At 54.7% G+C, this 17,166-nt stretch overlaps 1 protein-coding gene across 2 annotated transcripts in view; it reads right to left on the reverse strand.

The window, feature by feature from the left end:
- Nucleotides 1–3,151: 3,151 nt before the first annotated feature.
- EPHA8 (EPH receptor A8) overlaps nt 3,152–17,166 on the reverse strand; it is a 38,024-nt gene continuing 24,009 nt past the window's right edge. Inside the window, exons 6-17 of one of the 2 annotated variants that reach the window (XM_082448718.1) lie at nt 14,859–14,983; nt 14,621–14,783; nt 13,259–13,352; nt 12,186–12,253; nt 11,306–11,470; nt 10,921–11,106; nt 10,575–10,636; nt 9,795–10,004; nt 8,881–9,030; nt 8,604–8,794; nt 8,157–8,330; nt 3,152–8,011 (exon numbers count right to left, since the gene is read on the reverse strand). In XM_082448718.1, coding sequence (XP_082304844.1) covers nt 7,897–8,011; nt 8,157–8,330; nt 8,604–8,794; nt 8,881–9,030; nt 9,795–10,004; nt 10,575–10,636; nt 10,921–11,106; nt 11,306–11,470; nt 12,186–12,253; nt 13,259–13,352; nt 14,621–14,783; nt 14,859–14,983 — 1,703 coding nt within the window. In that variant the 3' untranslated portion in view covers nt 3,152–7,896. Of the gene's footprint in view, nt 8,012–8,156; nt 8,331–8,603; nt 8,795–8,880; nt 9,031–9,794; nt 10,005–10,574; nt 10,637–10,920; nt 11,107–11,305; nt 11,471–12,185; nt 12,254–13,258; nt 13,353–14,620; nt 14,984–17,166 lie in introns of both variants that reach the window. The other variant, XM_082448717.1, reaches the window with a different exon arrangement.

The raw sequence follows: 17,166 nt of genomic DNA on the forward strand, positions 1-17,166 counted from the left end.
CTTGTGATAATCTCTCCACTCTAAATGCTCATCACATTTCTCTTAAAGCCACAGGCGCTCCCCCCATTCCCATCTTTTATTCATCACCTTCCACCAGCCCCAACACAGGAGACATGGAAATGCAAACCCTCCAAGGACTGCGAATTTCACGCCAGTATCTGACCCTTCCCCAGCCACCTAGGGTAGGAGAGATGGAGGTGTCCTAATGAGGTGCCCAGGCATTGGGAATGGAGTTTGAGAGGTGGTGATCCACGGGCCTAGGCCATCAGCCCCTAGGTGAAATGAGAGATAGAAGAACAATGGTGAGGGGCCTTCCCTGGGGCTAGGATGCTAGCCTACCCCTTCCTGCTTCCAAGACCTCACCCACGCTCACCGACAGCCTCACTCTTGCACCATCCCAGAGACACCCAGCCACCTTCCTTCAGCTATAGTGACCAACACCAGACATGATCCCTTGTATCTAACCCTCATATCATCTTCTAATCCTCATGACAAACCTGTGTGGTGTGTATGGTATTGACCCCATGTAATGGGCTCAGGATCACATGGAAGGGAAGGATGAAGAAACTGACCCCAAGATAGAGCACATACTCAGGGCCCCAGTAAGGTTATTTGCCTGTGTCTCTCTCATTCACTGAATTCTGACCATGATCCAGCCCTGGGCTGAGCACTGGGGTTCTCTGGCTAAATAGGAACAGCTCTGGCCTTAATCAGTCCACAGGGAGGGGGGTGGAATCTATCACAGTGCAATGTAAGTGTTTTAATGGGAAGTCTGGGGGTCTGCAGGAGCTCAGAGAAGGGAGGCATCCAGCCCTAAATTAGGGAGAGGGGTACCAGAGGTTGGGATCTTCAGTAGGGGAGGAATTAACCAGAGGGGAAGGGAGAGGAAGAACATTTCTCTAGTGGAAAACATACATGTTCCACAGCCATGGGAGAGGGCCGAGAATGTTTATGGACCTGCAGGTGTTTTCTTGTGGCTGTAGGGTCCTCTGTGGGTTTTCTGGGGAGTGGGCACAAGGGATGAGACAAGATACATGGGTGGGGCCAGATAAGGAACGTTTGCTTGGTGCCTTGGATCACCTCTTCCTACACCTCCTCTAACCCCCAGTTGTACCATCTGTTTTCCTCTCCCCATAAGCTCCCTCAGAGGGCTGGGAGGGTTTGGCCAGCTTTGCCCACACTCAGGGCCCAGAAGGTTATTCTTCCAGGGGGCTTCTGTGTTTCCTCAGGGGAGTCCAAGTAGAGCAAGGCTTGCTCCAAAGAGATGAGATACTAATGGTGAAAATTCAGGCATTGTATCTGATTAAAGTGTAAGGTGTTCATATGTCTGAGGATTTCCTTTTGATCATCAAACTGCTCCTCTGGGGAATTTTTTTCCCTTCTGCAGGTGGTCCTAGAATGGTGATACCAAGATCCAGGAGGTAGAAGACAGTCCAAAGCTGCTTTGGGAAGCCTTCCTTTAATGCACGTTATGAAAAGTTAGGTGGCCTGGGTTCAGACCCAGACTGTGCCTCTGATGCTGTGGGAACTTGGTTGAATCCTTTTCTCTCTCTAGGCAGGGCTGGGTTTCTTTATTTAAGAAACATAGAGGGTGTGGAGAATGAACAATCTGGTTCCTCAAAGCCCTCTAATTCTATAATAAAACAAAGGAACTTATTCCAACATTCTATGATCCTATGATTTGGCTTCTATGTTTTCTCTAGCCTGTGAGCATCTTGAGGGCAAAAATTATCTTATTTATTCCAGAATTCACAGATTCAAGGCAGGACCTGTCACAGAAGAAGTGCTCAGTAAATATACATTCATTCATTCATTCATTCATTCAACAAACACCTGTTACACAAAAATGAGGGCCACAAGTGTGCTGTGTGCTAGAGTTAAAGCATTGAGTAAATTAGATGCCATACTTGCTTTTTAGAATGTATTGAATGATGGGGGCAGAAAATAAGTAAATAGACCATGTATAATTTCAACAGGTTTTAAGGGCTATAAAAAAAATAACATTGGGTAACATGGTAGAAAGTGACTCAGGAAGAAGCAGTCACTGTCTGGCTGAATATTTTGAAGACATGGAAGAGCATCCCATGAAGGAGGAAGAGCTCATGCCAAGGCCTGGCACGTTCAAGAAGTAAAAAGAAGGGCATGAATGAGGGGGAGGATGAGTGGAGGGAGGTTGGAGAGGCCAGCTGGTGCAGGTTATGTTGGGTGTTTTAGGCCAGGTGAGGATTTTAGATGTCATTATCAACTTGATAGAAAGCTTTTGGAGGGTTTTATAACTAGGAAAGTGGCATGATCTCTTTCAAATTTTTAAGATCCCTCTGGCCATTCATGGAGAATGGATTATGGGGGCAAGAGAGGAAGCAGGTGGACCCATGAGGAGGCTCCCGCAAACCTCCAGGGGAGGGGAGTAGTGGTGGCTCAGACTTGAGGGCAAGTGGAGATACATGGTTAGATTTAGAATGCAGTTCGGAGAGAGCTGACAGGACCTGCTGATCGGTTGCTGCACGACCAGCCCCCAGTCATTGGAGTCCAGCACCCTGGACAGCGCACTCCAGTTCTCCAAAGGGCTGGTTCCGGTTTCTCCCGAGACACTGAGATTCCTGAAAGCAGCCCTCATTACTTTCTAATTATAAAACATTTCACTTTCTAATTATAAAACATTTCAACATTCAGAAAAATCAGAAAATAATGTGACAGACGGGTATGTGTCCACCAAGATCAAATGGGTGTTAACATTTTGCCACATTTGCTTCAGAGCCCTCTCTTTTTAAAAAAGAAAATAACTGAAACCTATCAATACAGTTCAATACCCCTCTCCTCCTTGCCTTTATTCCCCAGACGTAACTGAGCTGAAGCTGGTGTTTATCTGTTCCAGACGTGTACTGTCTTCATTTAGTTATGCATGCAAAACCTGTAATTGTATTGTTACATAAATTTTAAAAGTTTATATAAATGGTATAGTACTGTACACATTCCTTCGTCATTTATTTTTTCACTCCATATTTATGTTCTGGAGATTTACCTATACTGGGACATGTTGATCTAGTTTGTTCATTTTAACTGTGATAGATGATTTCATTATATTTATAAAGCAGCTTATTTTCCTGTTCTCCTGCTGAGAGGCAGTTAGGCTGCTCCCCATTTTTCTATCATCACATACTAAGGTGCAATGAATATCCTTGTCCATGTATCCTTTTTCATATGAGTTTCTCTAGGATGCATAGAAAACACTCTGGGTTCTCCACCCACATTCTTTGAACTGCAGGTGCACTCATCCTCCAGCTGCTGTGAGTGTTGGCTGCTAAGGGCTCACAGCTGCTCACAGCTTCTTGGGAACGTCCTCATCCAGGAAGTTATAAGTTGCCCCCCTGCATTGGGCAGCCCATAGCCAATGACTGATGGATATGGGGGGTGCAAAAGTCTGGCCCCCTTGCCTCAAGGCAGATGCGCTCTGCAATGTTATTAATGCTCCAGACCTCCCCACAGGATCAGATTGAAGCTAATCTCCAACTGAGAACCCACCATTACTTAACATTTCCTCCTACCCTATCTGCCTGCCTCTCTCTCTTCACATGAGAGCCCTCCCTCAATAAATCACCTGCACAGGAATCTCAGGCACTGTTTAGGGGACCTAACCTAGGACAGGCACACACTAAGGCAGAGCTGCTGGGTCTCATCTTAAAATTTACTGTTTCCAAATTTCTCTCCAAAGTAGTTGTACTAATTTACATTCCCACCAGCAGTTTATAAACATTGCTATTCCCCCCCACCACGTTCATCAATACTAGTGTTATAGATTAATTTTGCCAGTCAGATTGGTGTAATATGCTAATTTTTGTTTTAATTTTCATTTCCATGCTTACTAGTGATGTTGAGAATCTTTTTAATATCTTTATTGGCCGTTCAGATTTCTTCCTCTGTTATTTGTCTGTTCATAGCTTTTGTCCATTTTCCTATTGCTTTGGAATGTTTTGGTAAATTGATTCTTTGAAGTTTAAAAAAAAATTTTTTTTTTAAATTTTGGAAACTAATTCTCTCTTGGTTGGTTGTACAGTTTACCAATATCTTCTCCCAGCCATGGCTTTAACAAATTTATTTTTTGTCATGTAGAAGTTTTTAATTTTAATGAAATAAGATTTATCATCATTTCCTTTTATCATTTGTGCTTGTTGTGTCTTATTTTCTACTCTAAGATCGTTAAGTTATTTTCCTGTTTTCTTGTAAAAGCTTTATAGTCTGCTTTTCACATTTAGGACTTTGATCAACCTGGAACTTATTTTGTGAGTCATGTGAGCAGAAATCTACTTTTATCTTTTTCCATGGGGGTATTTAATTGTCCTAACATCACTCATTGACTACCCCTTGCCATGTTTCAAACACTCATATATATTTGGGTCTGTTCCTAGACATTATTCTGTTCTTCTTATGTTTCTCTATTCCTGGGACTAAATCAAATGATTTTAATTATTAAAGCTTTATAGTAATTATTGAGATCTGGCAGGGTGAAGTTCCCTTCCTCTTCCTCTTCTTTCTTCTTCAAAACTGTCTTAGCTATTCTGGGTTCTTTTTTATTCCATATGCATTTTTGGATGACCTTGTCAAGTTGCAGAGAAAACCTCATTGCAAATGTTATTGGGAATAAAATGTATAGATTAAATTGGAAGCTTCTAGTCAACTTTATAACAGGGAGGCTTCCCATCCACGAGCATGATTTGTTTCTCCTGTGGCTGTTATTCTTTATCTCCTCCGCATTCCATCCTTGCACAGGGCACTGCCTAGGAAATGAATCTCCAAACCCTTCTCATCCTCCAATGCCCAGCTGAATTCTCCCTCCTCCAGGAAGTCCTTGGTGACAGCCCTGGCCCTCCAGGCTCAATCTCCCCTACACTCCTCCTCTAACCTCCTTTAATCCCTCTGCATGCACCATTTTCTGGACACTTAGCCTCCTGGATCCAACTGAGGGAACCATTTTTGTGCACTCTGTACCTCCGCCTAGAGTTCAGCTTTGTATCCCCAGTGGCACCCACTACATAGTAGGTGCTCAGTAGGTCCTACTGAGATGGTTGGTCCTTAGGGAAGAGAACTTATGTAATAACAGGTTCTTCCTCATAGGAAACAGCTGGTTCCGTGGGGTGGCGCCTAGATTGGAGTTTAAGAATTTCAGAGGGAAACACATCTGGCTTGAGCTCAGGCAGATCTAGCTTACATGATGGTTCTGCCACGTGGGATTGGCCTCTCTGAGCATGATTATTAGTGAGATTGTAGAAAACACATAAATGTGTTTTCTCCATGGTCCCCCTTTCCCAAATTGAGGGAGAGGCAGGAACGAAGACACTTCCCTCAGCTGGAGGGGCTACTGGAGACCATTTACTTGTTCATCAGCAAGACCCCAGGGGTATCTTCCCCAAATGTCTGAGCCATTGACTCAAACGGGCACAGTTGGGCTCTGCTGCCACCACCCTCTCTCTTGCTGCTGTCCCCTTTCTCTGGGAGCAGAGTCGGGTCCTCAGCCTCCTGATGTAACTATGGAAGCTGCTTGCATCCTGTCTTCCCTTCCCTGCCCCATAGGACCCAGGTCTCTCAATGGGCCCCTTGTTCCCAGGGAAGCTGTCCCATGAGACGCTCTTTTCTCATGCATTCCTCCTCCAGGGCTGTCCTTCTTCCCCAAGAGAACGCGAGGCAAGGGCGATGCCCAGCTACAAGGGATTGAGCTCCAGTGTTAAGCACCATCTGTACCTCACAGAAGAAAGAACTGGGGGTGCTTCCTAGCAGAGCATGAGCTTTGGAGTTGGACAAAACCTGGGTTCCAATTCAGACCCCCCAAAACTGACTTTAGGCAAGTTATAAGACTCAGCCTCCTCTTACACAAAATGGGCACATGAATCCTACCTCCTAGGATAGATGAGAAGACCAGAGAGGGAAAAAAAAATGTATGGGATGCATACAGTAGGTGCACAGCATAAGGTTGCTCCTTCCTTACCAGGAGAGGTCAAGGTTGTAGGAATGGGAAAAAATAGGGGACACAGGCAAAGATGAGGCAGAATTTATTCTCAGTGTGGGTAAGTACAAGATTCAGGATGGAGACCACAGAGAGGCAGATCCCTGGGACTTTGAGGGGCACCCCACATTGGGGGCAGGGGCCACACTTTCCCAAGTGCCAGGCCCACTCTGTTCCCCCTGACTGTGAGGATCCAGAGCCCAGGAACTGGGTGAGAGTGGGGTGGGGGTGGGAGGAAGACAGGGTCCTCCCCGGATCGTGTCCTGACCATGTTTCCGACTTCCATAGGAAGGAAGAACAGCTCGGCTATATAGTAATATAATATATAGAGGTGTAGAGAGCTGGCCGTGGCACCTGGGCGGGGCTGAGACTCCCCGAATTATTGCAGGAGGGAGAGGGGGCTCAGTGCTGGTGTCTCCGTGGAACAGCCGTGCTGGCTACTGGGAGGGCTGGGCAGGGGGTGGGGCTGGGCTTGCCCCTCCCTCGGGGCCGGCAGTGGTCACCCGGCATCCTGCCCAGTGGGGTTCCTTGGGCCCTGCCAGCTTCCCCTGGGATGGGGCTTTCTCACCCTGGGTGCTTTTTATGTGCTTTGAAGATCATTTTTGCATTGTCAGGAGTGAGGAAAAAATATTCTGACATGGTAGAAAAAGATATTTACATACCCTGGTGGGCCGTTAGAGGGAGGGTCAACTCTGAGTGGGGGGTGACTTCCTCCTCTGTGAGAGAGGACGTGGGGAAAAAGCCCCGGGAGGAGGCTCAGCTCTGAAACTTCGCTGCCATGTGACCTTGGACAAGGCACGCTCCCTTGGTCTGCCCGGAAGGTGCAGGAGGGGTGGACTCGGGGCTGAAAAACTAGGATGTTACGGTCCTTTTTCCTAGGTGTGGGTCTGGGGGGCAGGCCAGGGCTGAGCAGTGAGATTGGCAGAGGGACTTCCGAGTGAGGAACCCTAGGCTGTGCAGGGGCATCAGAGACTAGAAGGAAGTTGGTGGCCCCTGGTCCCTGGCCAGGTAGCCAAGTTCAGCTGAGGGCATCTCACGTACCCTGTGTTGATGCCTAGACAGAAGGTGGCCAGAGGGGCTGGCCAGGAACCCTGTTTTCCTGTTGAAGCAGTGGTGGGAGCCAGGTGGAGGAGGCAGGTGGCCCCCCACCAGCTAGATGGAGGGCTCAGACCTGAGATAGAGCCGGGGGTGGGCTCACCCGGGCGGAGACAAGGGTGGGCCTGGTGCTGGTGCGGTTTGGAAGTAGCCCCTGGCTCCAGCCTCCAGGCTTGGGGGAGGGGGGTGAGCTTCTCCCCAGTCCCTGTGGGTGCTGGGACCTGGGCCCACATCTGATGGGCAGTGTCACACCGAGTTCCCTGCTCACGCATCCTCACGCTGTGACTCGCGTCCTCATTCATGACATGCCATCCACAGTCACACACATGTGCCCCCAGCCTCAACGAATAAGCACACTCACCATAACTGGCACACATCCATGGGGGACCTGATGGGTGGACACACACACACATGATCACACGTGTTCACAAGGGCTCCTGTGACCTCGTGAGAACGCACCCCTACAGCATGTGAGTGCGTGCACACAGGCACCCTCACGCACACGCGCACACACACAGAGGCAGGTGAGCGACATCGCTGTTGGGCTCAGTGGCATTGAGGCCCCAGCCTCTGGGAAAGAGAAGGCCCTGTGCCCTGGGGGCAGGTGTCCCCTCCCTGCTGGGCACCAAAGGTCCCTTCCCAGGTGGCCTGACCCCAGATAACTCCAGGTCTTGCGGTGGAGTCCTCAGCCTCCCTGGCACCTGAGGGGAAGGCAGCCAAGGAGGAGGGACAGAGGCCTGTGGGGGGGGCCAACCCTGCGAGTCCTCTGACAGCTGGCATGACCCGGGGCTGGCTCGGTTTGGTCAGAGGTGCCGGTGGGGCCCCTGGGTGCTGGTCAGCTGGGCCCTCATGGTCTGGATGCTGCCCAGGATCTTCTTCTGGTGGCCCATGAGGGTGATGCCCAGGGCACGCACATCCCTGTAAAGGAAGGCGGTGCTGACCTGGGAGTCTGGGAGCTGTGGAGACGGGGACATACCCATCCCTGGAGCTGCCATCCTCAGCGGCTCCACCTCTGGCCTCTGCCCTCTCCCCCTGCTCCCGTCCCCAGGGGCCCACCACTTACTGAGCATTCATACGTAGCACCATGCCCAGAGAGGAGTAACCCCCAGCAGCGAAGTGGTCCCGGTAGCGGCCCATGCGGATGGAGTCCAGCCAGTCCCCCACGGTGAGGCCCCCGCCGCCACCCCCGCCCCCGCGCAGGTCAAAGCAGCTCCGGGCAAAGGCGGGGGGCGGGCACCTGAGGCACAGGGGCCCTTGGTAAGTGGTCTGCCAGGAGACACTGGCACCAGCCACTCAGCCTGCATCTAGGCTCGGCAGTGGCAAGGAGGGTCTGAAGGGTTAGACCGCAGGCTTGGAAGTAGAGGTCTGAACAGGGGTCAGAGGCCCAGGCTGGGTCTGGTCCAGGGGTCGGGGCAGAGCCATCCCAAGGCCTGGACTAAGTCTGGGCCTTGCCTAGGGCAAGCAGGGAGGGCAGCCGGGCTTGGGCGGAGCTGGGGTGGGCGCCAGGCACCTGTTGACAGTGGCCGTGGCCCTGAGACTCTCAGGGCTGCGGATCAGCGTGTCCAGGACGCTGACGATCTGGGAGAAGCGAGGCCGCTGGGCCCGGTCCTTGTGCCAGCAGTCAAGCATGAGCTGGTGCAGGGCGCGGGGGCAGCCCATGGGCGCGGGCAGGCGGTACCCCTCCTCCACGGAGCTGATGACCTGTGGGGGGAACACGGCGATGGGCTGGAGCGGTCCCTCCCTCCGAGGCCCCGGCCGCCTCTGCCCAGCCAGACTCCGGCACTCACGTCCTGGTTGGTCATGTTCCAGTAGGGCCGCTCCCCGTAGGCAAGCACCTCCCACATGACCACCCCAAAACTCCACACGTCGCTGGCCGAGGAGAAGGTCCGGAAGGCGATGGCCTCGGGGGCCGTCCAGCGGATAGGGATCTTCCCTCCCTGCGACGGACACACGAGTGTTGAGGGCTTCTCCCCAGCTCGTCAGGGAGCTGAAGGCAGGGGTCTGGGCTGGGAAACTTGAAGGCTGGTTGGAGAGACACGGCCTCCACCTTCCAAGAGCACCTGTTCTGATGGGGGAGACCTGCACATGGAGCTGGTGTGGAGACTGAACAAAAGACAGTGGGTGGAGGGCCTGGCACCCAGTAGATGCTCAGTAAGTATCGGTCAACAGGTTGATGCCTGAACAAGTGACGAAGCTCAGAGAACGTGGTCTAGTAATTTTCCAGCTCCCCTGGAGGGTTTTTTTTTGGTCACAAAATCCTTTCTCTACGTGAAACCTTACTTGGAGGCTCAGTGGGCGAGATCCTAAGGGAAGGTCCTGACTGAGGCAGGGGTGGAGGCCCTCCGCCCTTAAGGCAGCCCCTAAAGCACTGCTAGAGAAGCCCAAATCCCCCCAGAACACATTTTGAAAATGCTGGTTTTTAGTCAAACGTTAGAGACAGACGTGGAGTGGAGGCTATTCAGAGAGACGCCAACTCTCCCCAAATCTCCCAGTGAGTGAGGGATGGGGGGACCGGCCCTGGTATCTCCGCAAGCCAGTTAGTGACGGAGCAGAGGTGGGAAAGCTTTGGTACAAACTGAGGTGCAGAGAAGAGGTAGGACTCGCCCCAGGTTGAAGGCAACCCTGAAACGTCCAACTTCCCTAACGACACGTGGGGGGCTCCATCCCAGGGCCTGCTGGAAAGGGGGTGCGGGCTACGCACTGTGGTGGTGTAGGCGGCGTTGGGGTCGTCCTCCAGCACCCGCGAGAGCCCGAAGTCAGACACCTTGCAGACCAGGTTGCCATCGACCAGGACGTTGCGGGCAGCCAGGTCGCGGTGGACGTAGCCCAGGTCCGAGAGGTAGCGCATGCCGGCGCCCACTCCTCTGAGCATGCCCACCAGCTGCATGATGGTGAACTGCCCATCGTGAGTCTGCAGGGGGACGTGGCTTGGGCTTCAGGAAGGCTCTTTGCAGTTTACAAAGTGCCTCACTGCTTAGGAAGCATATTGCTGTTTAAGGTTTGTTCTCACGTCTCATTTACATTCACAGCAACCCTGAGAGGTAGGTAGGCGGGCAGTGACTGGTCATCCATTTTGCAGAAGGAGAAATGGAGGCCCAGAGAGGTTTCGCCCTGTGCCTAAGAGCACCCAGCAGATAAACGGCACGGCGAGGGCTGGGAATCTAGGGATTTCCACCACCACCCGCCATGCCTCCCAGCTGACTGGGGCCCTGGGTCCCCACAGAGGCACCCCTCTTAGCCTGTGTGCAGGACAGCGCATCAGGACCCGTGCAGCAGAGGGACTTCCACGTGACGGGGGGCTGAAAGGCAGTTTGATGGGCTGACCCTGAGACCCCTCCCCACACCTGGCTCGCCCTTCCCCAGGTCTGCTGGGTCCAAGCTCTGGGGAGGAGGGAGTATCTGGAGGTCTCACATTATCTCCCACCACCCAGACTGAACTTCCCTCCCCCGGCCCAGGTGAAAGGAGGGGCGGGGCACGCACCCTCAGGAAGGTGTCCAGAGAGCCGTTCTCCATGTACTCGGTCACGATCATTGCCAGCTGGCCTGGGGAGGGCGACGGGGAGGAGGTGGCTACTGGTGGGGGGATCAGGAACATGTCCCCGCCCGCCCCCGCTATGAGCTGACAGGAGCTGGGCCAGCACCCAGGGCCCCGGGGAACGTAGGGTTTCCACTGGGGTTCCAGGCTCTGGGCCCCCTTCCCTGCCAAGTCATCTGGGGACCTGAGCCAGGGGGATGGGGCAGGGCAGGGTGGTCTGGGGATGGACCTAGAGCCCTGACCCCAGCAGGAGGGGCCCTGCAGGGTGAGGCCGCCGTCGCCTGGCACCTACCACGGGTGACGACACCTTCAAGGCGGATGATATTGGGGTGGTCAAACTGACCCATGATGGATGCCTCACTCAGAAAGTCCCGCCGCTGTCTCTCCGTGTAGCCGGCTTTGAGGGCCTTGATGGCCACGGGCATGTCCCGCTGCCCCGGCACCTGCAGACGCCCGTAGCAGACTTCCCCGGACTCTCCTGTGAACCCAAGTGAGGCAGGCAGGGGGTGGGCGGTGGGACCTTCCTCCCCTCACCCCAGACTCCGCACTCTCCCAGCCCCGCACACCCGAGTGTCTGGCCATGTGGGGCATCTTGGCTCCCGTGTCCCTCTGCACTGGGTGTCCCTCCCCTGGGCACCCCCTGTGATGTCCCCACGCTCACAATCCCTGAAGCTCACCGGAGCCGATGATCTTCTCGATGTGGATTCTAGAGGCCTCGATCTCGCGGGTGAAACCGCGGCCCGCCCGGCCCGGCTCCTCGTAGGTATGGGGTTCTGCATAGAACTGGGGCTCTGGGATCTTCCCCGGAGGGTGGTGCAGGGGCAGGAAGACGGGTGGAGGTGCTGAAGGGCCAGGAGAGAAGGGCCATCGGTGGGCCCCATGAGGACTTTCTCTCCCAGCATTCCCTGGGCCTGGGACGGGACTCGGGGTGGAGTGAGAAGTGTCTCCGCGAATCCCAGGATGTGGTGGCAAACAGTAGGTGCCCAATAAGTGCTTGCCACGTGAAAGCAGGGTCTCTGTGGAGTAGCTCTGGGGAGTCTGGGATTTCTCGTGAGTTCTGAGCCTGTCTGTCATTTTTCTGGGGTCACTTTTAGGGTCCTTAAGACCTTTCTCAATTGTCCTAGGGTAGGAATGTGACCAAAAAAGGTCACATCACAGTGCCAACTCAGATTGATGGAAAGCACTTCTCTAGAAGACTGTGTTAAGAAGGATTCTGAGACTGCATTCAGGCTCCATGGGAATCAGTACCATGATTGACTCTGCCGTGGGCAAAGAAGTGGGGCATTGAGGTAGGCGTCCCCATATTTGCCCTGTTTTCTGAGGTTTCTGCAGGGTCCTGAAAAAGTTCTCTGTAGCAGGGGTTCTTGTCCAAGAGCATATGACCCCCCAAATTTGTATGTGGGTCTCGGGTCTCTGTGACAGCCCGCTGTCTCTCTCTGGGGCTCTAGTCTTTTCTGTGGGCACCTTTCTCCTTCCCACCTGCGCCACCCCCAGACCGGCACTGGTTCCTACTGTGACCTTGTCTTTTGCATCCAGATCCCCAGGCCCTGCACTCACCCTGCCCATTCTGATAGTGCATCTTCTCTTCGTCCGAGTGCTGGAAGGCCTTGCTGTAGCCGCAGTGCCTGTGGAGGGTGGACCGTCCCTGGCTTCAGCCCTGACCCCGTTCAGGGACAGGTCCAAACTCCTCCCTTCTACCCCCTTTCCCCTTTCAGGTCAGCTTCTGCCACCCCAGTCCCTGGCCCTGCAGCGGGGGGAATCCCAACCTCAGGCTCTCAACCCAGCTGAACTGTGACATCCTTGACAAACACCATAGAATTTACAAAGTCAAGTCCACTTGGCCCTCACAGCAAAGTCTATGGCATTATTGGCTCAATTTTACACGAAAGCACCCCTGGTAGAGGGGCTGGGAGATGAGGCTTCTGATGTCAACTCCGCCGTGTGACCTTGGCAAGCTCCTTCCCTTCCCTGGACCTCAGTTTCTCCATCTATGGATGATCTTTCCAATTCTCGCTGAGTGGGACCCTAAGCCCACACCACCTCCCTCTGGAACAGAGTGGGAGGGGGAGAGTAAGTAAGAGCATGGTCTTTAGTTTTAACAGACCTGGGTCCTGTCCCAGTTCTGACACCTACTTAGTCGGTGGGCTGGTTTAGGGGTGCTGTGTGTCTGAAACACGTCTGAGTGGAGATGGGAGTGGGCAGCTGGACCTCAGCGGAGAGGCCTGTGCTGGTGACACACTTGGGGGATGTCAGCATGAAGGTAGAACTCAAAGCCGTGGGCCCTGAGAAGGTCACTCAGGCAAGATGGAGCTGGGTAAGTAGGAAAGAGAAAAGGGTCCCAGACCAGCCTGGGGTCCTCCAGCTTTCAGGAAGTTGTGCAGAGAGAAGGGGCTGGCGGAGATGGAGGGCAGGCCAGACAGGTGGATGGAAAGTGGCAGGGGTGGGGGTGGGGGGTGAGCCGGACATGGAAGGCAAGAGAAAAGCGTTCCAAGAAGGAGGAAGGAAGAACAGGTGTATCTGTAAGTGAGCCCAGGCACAGGGGATCACTGGCTCAGCGGGGCCGGGGGCAGGCAGGAGACACAGTGCTCCGGGGGAGGGGTTTGGGGCGGCTGGGGGCCAGGACCACCCACCTCTTCTTGCAGATGAGCAGGAGCAGAAGCACGACCAGGCCAGCGATGAGGGTCAGGCAGATCCAGACGATGGTCCGGGTGTCGTGGCGGGGACCTGTGGGGGGAAGCCAGGCTGGGGGGGGCCAGCCACTCGGCCCCGGTCTCAGGCCCAGAGGTCTGGCAGCCTTCCCGGGGCCAGGCCGCACCCTCCTCTGCCCCACCCTCCCCTCTACAAGTTTCCCCTACAATATCCTGCTTTCCAACCTGGTGCCACCACTTCCTGGGACTGTGTAACCTGGGCAGAGTCACTAGACTTCTCTGAGCCTTAGCTTTCTCACCTGTAGTATGAGTCCAAAAATGCCTGTCCTGCCCGTTACTGTAACAGTGACAAAGCTGAATACACTGAGAGCTGCACATTCCAGTCAGTAACCCACATCCCTTCCAGGGATAGCCCAGTATTATCGTTAGTTGTCACATGAGAAAACCGAGGCCCAGAGAACTCAAGGAACTTACTCAAGGACACACAGTAAATGGGATGGAGCCGGGCAGGATTCCTACCTGGGCGGTCTCAACATGGTATCAGACCTAAGAGCACCTGAGACACACAAGTGTCAAGGGGGTGCCAGGTTGAGGAAGGTCATCAACTCAGCCTTGAACCCTCTGTCTTAGCACTGCCCCCCTGGAGGGTGCTGAGTATAGGAGAAGACCCCAACGGGCTGGAGATGGGGGCAGGGGGTTCCCAAGGTTGAATGTGCCTCAGAATCACCCTGAGGGTATGATCAAACCAAAATTTCTGGGCCCCCAGCGCCAGGGTTTCTGCTTCCAAAGGTCTGGGGTGGGGCCTGAGAATCAGCATTTCTGATAGCTCCCAGGGGCTGCAGCTGCTGCTGGTCCTGGACTACACTGTGGGAACCGCTATTCTGGAGGCGGGGGGTGCAGGGCAGGATGATACTGGGGAAGGGCACAGAGTTTGTCCCCAAGCTGACCAGGTTCAAGTCTTGCTCTGCTGGGTAACCTTGGGCAATTCTCTTTACTGCTCTGACCCTCATTTTCCTCACCTGTAAAATGGGGATGTGGATATTGCCAACTCACTAGAGGGTCTCTGGGACGATTATAAGGTTATCCTGCTAGCAAAGGGCACCATGATGCCTGCAAGTCACACTGATGCTCGGGGAAAGCCTGCAGTTAATGGGCTGTTATGAGCTCTGTCACCTCGGGCATGTAACTTTCCTTCTCTGAGCCTGTTTTTTCACCTGTAAAAATGCTGATCTGGCCCATGCACCAACTCAGCATGCACTAGTTCCCCTCTTCTGACCACCACGACCCTGGCCCTGGCCCTGGCACCTGGCCCAGCTCCCTCGCCCTCCCCCTCCCCGCACTCACGGGGTTTCCCGGTCTCCACCTCCATGGCCTGGCTGAAGCGGCCGCAGCCAGCCGAGGTGCGGGCTCGGACCTGGAACACGTAGCGGGTGCCTGGCTTGAGGCCCGAGACGGTGGCCCTGGTGGTGACAGCCTTGAGGGTGGAGTAGCTCTGCATCTCCTTGTCCTGCCCGTGGGAGGCGTGGTCAGCCAAGGGTCCCCAGCCTGGTGGCCTCCCTCTTTCTCCCCTCCCTGTGGGTACCTTCTCGTAGTACTTGATCTCGTACTCCAGGATGATGCCATTGGGCTGCTCTGGCTCCTGCCACAGCAGCGAGACGCTGGTCTGCCCCGCCCGCTCCTGGCGGATCACCACCACCTGGGACGGGGCTGGGGCAGGGGGAGGGAAGGGAGCTCGGTCAGGTCAGATGGGTGGATGGGTGATGACGGGGACTGGCCTCTGTCTGCCCCTTCCTCAGGCCCCGCCCAGGGATGCCGGCTTGGGCCACGCTCACCTTGCTAACTGTCCTGCCGCCGCCCCAGGAGAGCCAGTACCCTCTGCTCCTCCTGGCAAATCACTGGCTGCCACCCTGGTCAGTTATCTGGGGTTGGCACAGCCTGGCTCCCAACTGGGATGCTGGGGTTGGCTTGACCCAGATGAGGCCTGACCCCCCAACTTCCACTGTCTCCTCCTCCTCTCTGGCCAAGCCCATCCACTGGAAGCATGCTGGACCCCCGCCAGCCCCATCAAGCAGCCGCACTTGTCGACCCTGAGGCCCCATCACCTGATGTCTCTGTCTCCGTGTCACCCACCCCCGCCCAGGGCCTGGTGTGCAGCAGGCTCTCAGGAGCACTCGAGGAAGGAGGAAGAAAAGGAGAAGGGAGGGGAAGAATCAAAGGAACCAACGCCCTCACTGCCTGGGTTTGGAGGGACATGAGCTGAGCCTGAGGCCCATGTGAGCCCAAGTATTCTCGAAGTCACACTAGGTCACCCTTTGGCCCCCTTGTTCACTCCCTCATCCACCCATTCTCTCCCCCACTCCTGTGCTCAGAGCAATTACCCCTGAGGTGAGTCTGTTGGGAAGGGTCGGATGTCGACCCAGCCACAGCCAAACCGAAGGGACTGCCCTCAGAGCTGCAATCCAGTCCTCCCTGACCCCTCCAGCCGCAGGCCTCCTCTTCCCCCTCTGCTCACCCGAGTTCTGACCCTGCCCTACTCCTCCCGTGCCCCCCGACCTGCCCCATGTGGCCAGCTCTGGCCTCATAACTGGGCATCCTTTCTCTCTGCACACGTGGGAGCTCCCTGAAGCAGGGACTGCACATAGTAGGTGCCCAATAAATGTTGCTGGATGACGCTGACATGAAAAATTAAGAAGCAACTCGAGAGTTAAGTTGGAGGGTGTGGTACAGGGGAGACCCCACCAGCCTGGGAATCAGGTCTGGCTTCACAACCTGGCCCGTCTCTTGCTGGCTGGGCCCATGACTACCTCTGGGCAGTTTCTCCACCCAGAAAGTGAAGCTGGTGGGCACCAGCTGCCAGGCGGAGGTGAGGATCAGAGAAGACCACTGTATGTGTGGGACAGACAGCGGTGCCAGGAACACGTGGATGCCTCTTAAAAACCAAAAAATTTGCAAGGCAAGAGGTGCTGTGTGAGTGGGGCAGACACACAGGGAGACTGGGGCTCAGAGGTGGGAGGGAAACAGGGCAGAGCACCAGAGAGGGCTCCAGGGAGGAGGGGGTCGTAGAGAAGAGGCTACGGGGAGGCACGGGGAGGGGGAGGGGCAAGTGGTCTCTGAGGACAGACCTCCCCCATTTGCTCAGGGCTGCTGTCTGCCCCAGGCCCCCAGCCCAGAGCTGTGGGTGTCCACTGGATCATCCCCCTAGAATTTCCTGAATGACTCCCACGTGCTGGGCAGTGGGCTAGGACCTGGGGATACTGCAGTGCCCAAGACAGCCCTCAAGGAACTTATGGTCTAGTTAAGAGAGACAGAGTTAATAAGAGAACAAATCAATGCATAATTACAGGTATGCTAGGTGCCATGAAAGACATGAAGAGGGTGCCGTGATGGAGAGGACCTTACGTCTGCAGGGGCCCAGGAGGGAACTGGGCCATTTCAGCTGAGGTGGTCAGGGTGGGCCTCCCAGAGGTGGGGGACAGCTAACTGAGGACTGAAGGAGGCAGCGAGGGGAACGTCACGGGGAGGAGCACGTCATTCCGACCGAGAGGCAGGGCCAAGGCCCAGGGCAGGGAAGGGCTTGGTGTGTCCAAGGATGAGGACCAGAGGCCAGTGTGGCTGGAAGGGAGAGAGCCCGGCGACAGTGGATGGGGTGAGGCTGGGGAGGTGGGCAGGGGAGGGTCCGATGGGTCCCCTGAATCATGGTGCAGGGTTGTCCAGGCAACGTGAGATGGCTGAATTGTGTCCCCCTCCCAAAATTCGTCTACTGGAGCCCTAACCCCCAACACGATAGTATCTGGAGATGGAGCCTTAAGGAGATAATGAGGTTTAGATGGGGGCCCTCATGATGGCATTGATGCCTTTCTAAGAAGAGACACCAGAGAGTTCTTTCTCTC

Source organism: Balaenoptera physalus (assembly GCF_965194825.1).
Source record: "Balaenoptera physalus genome assembly, chromosome: 1".
Lineage (NCBI taxonomy): Eukaryota > Metazoa > Chordata > Mammalia > Artiodactyla > Balaenopteridae > Balaenoptera > Balaenoptera physalus.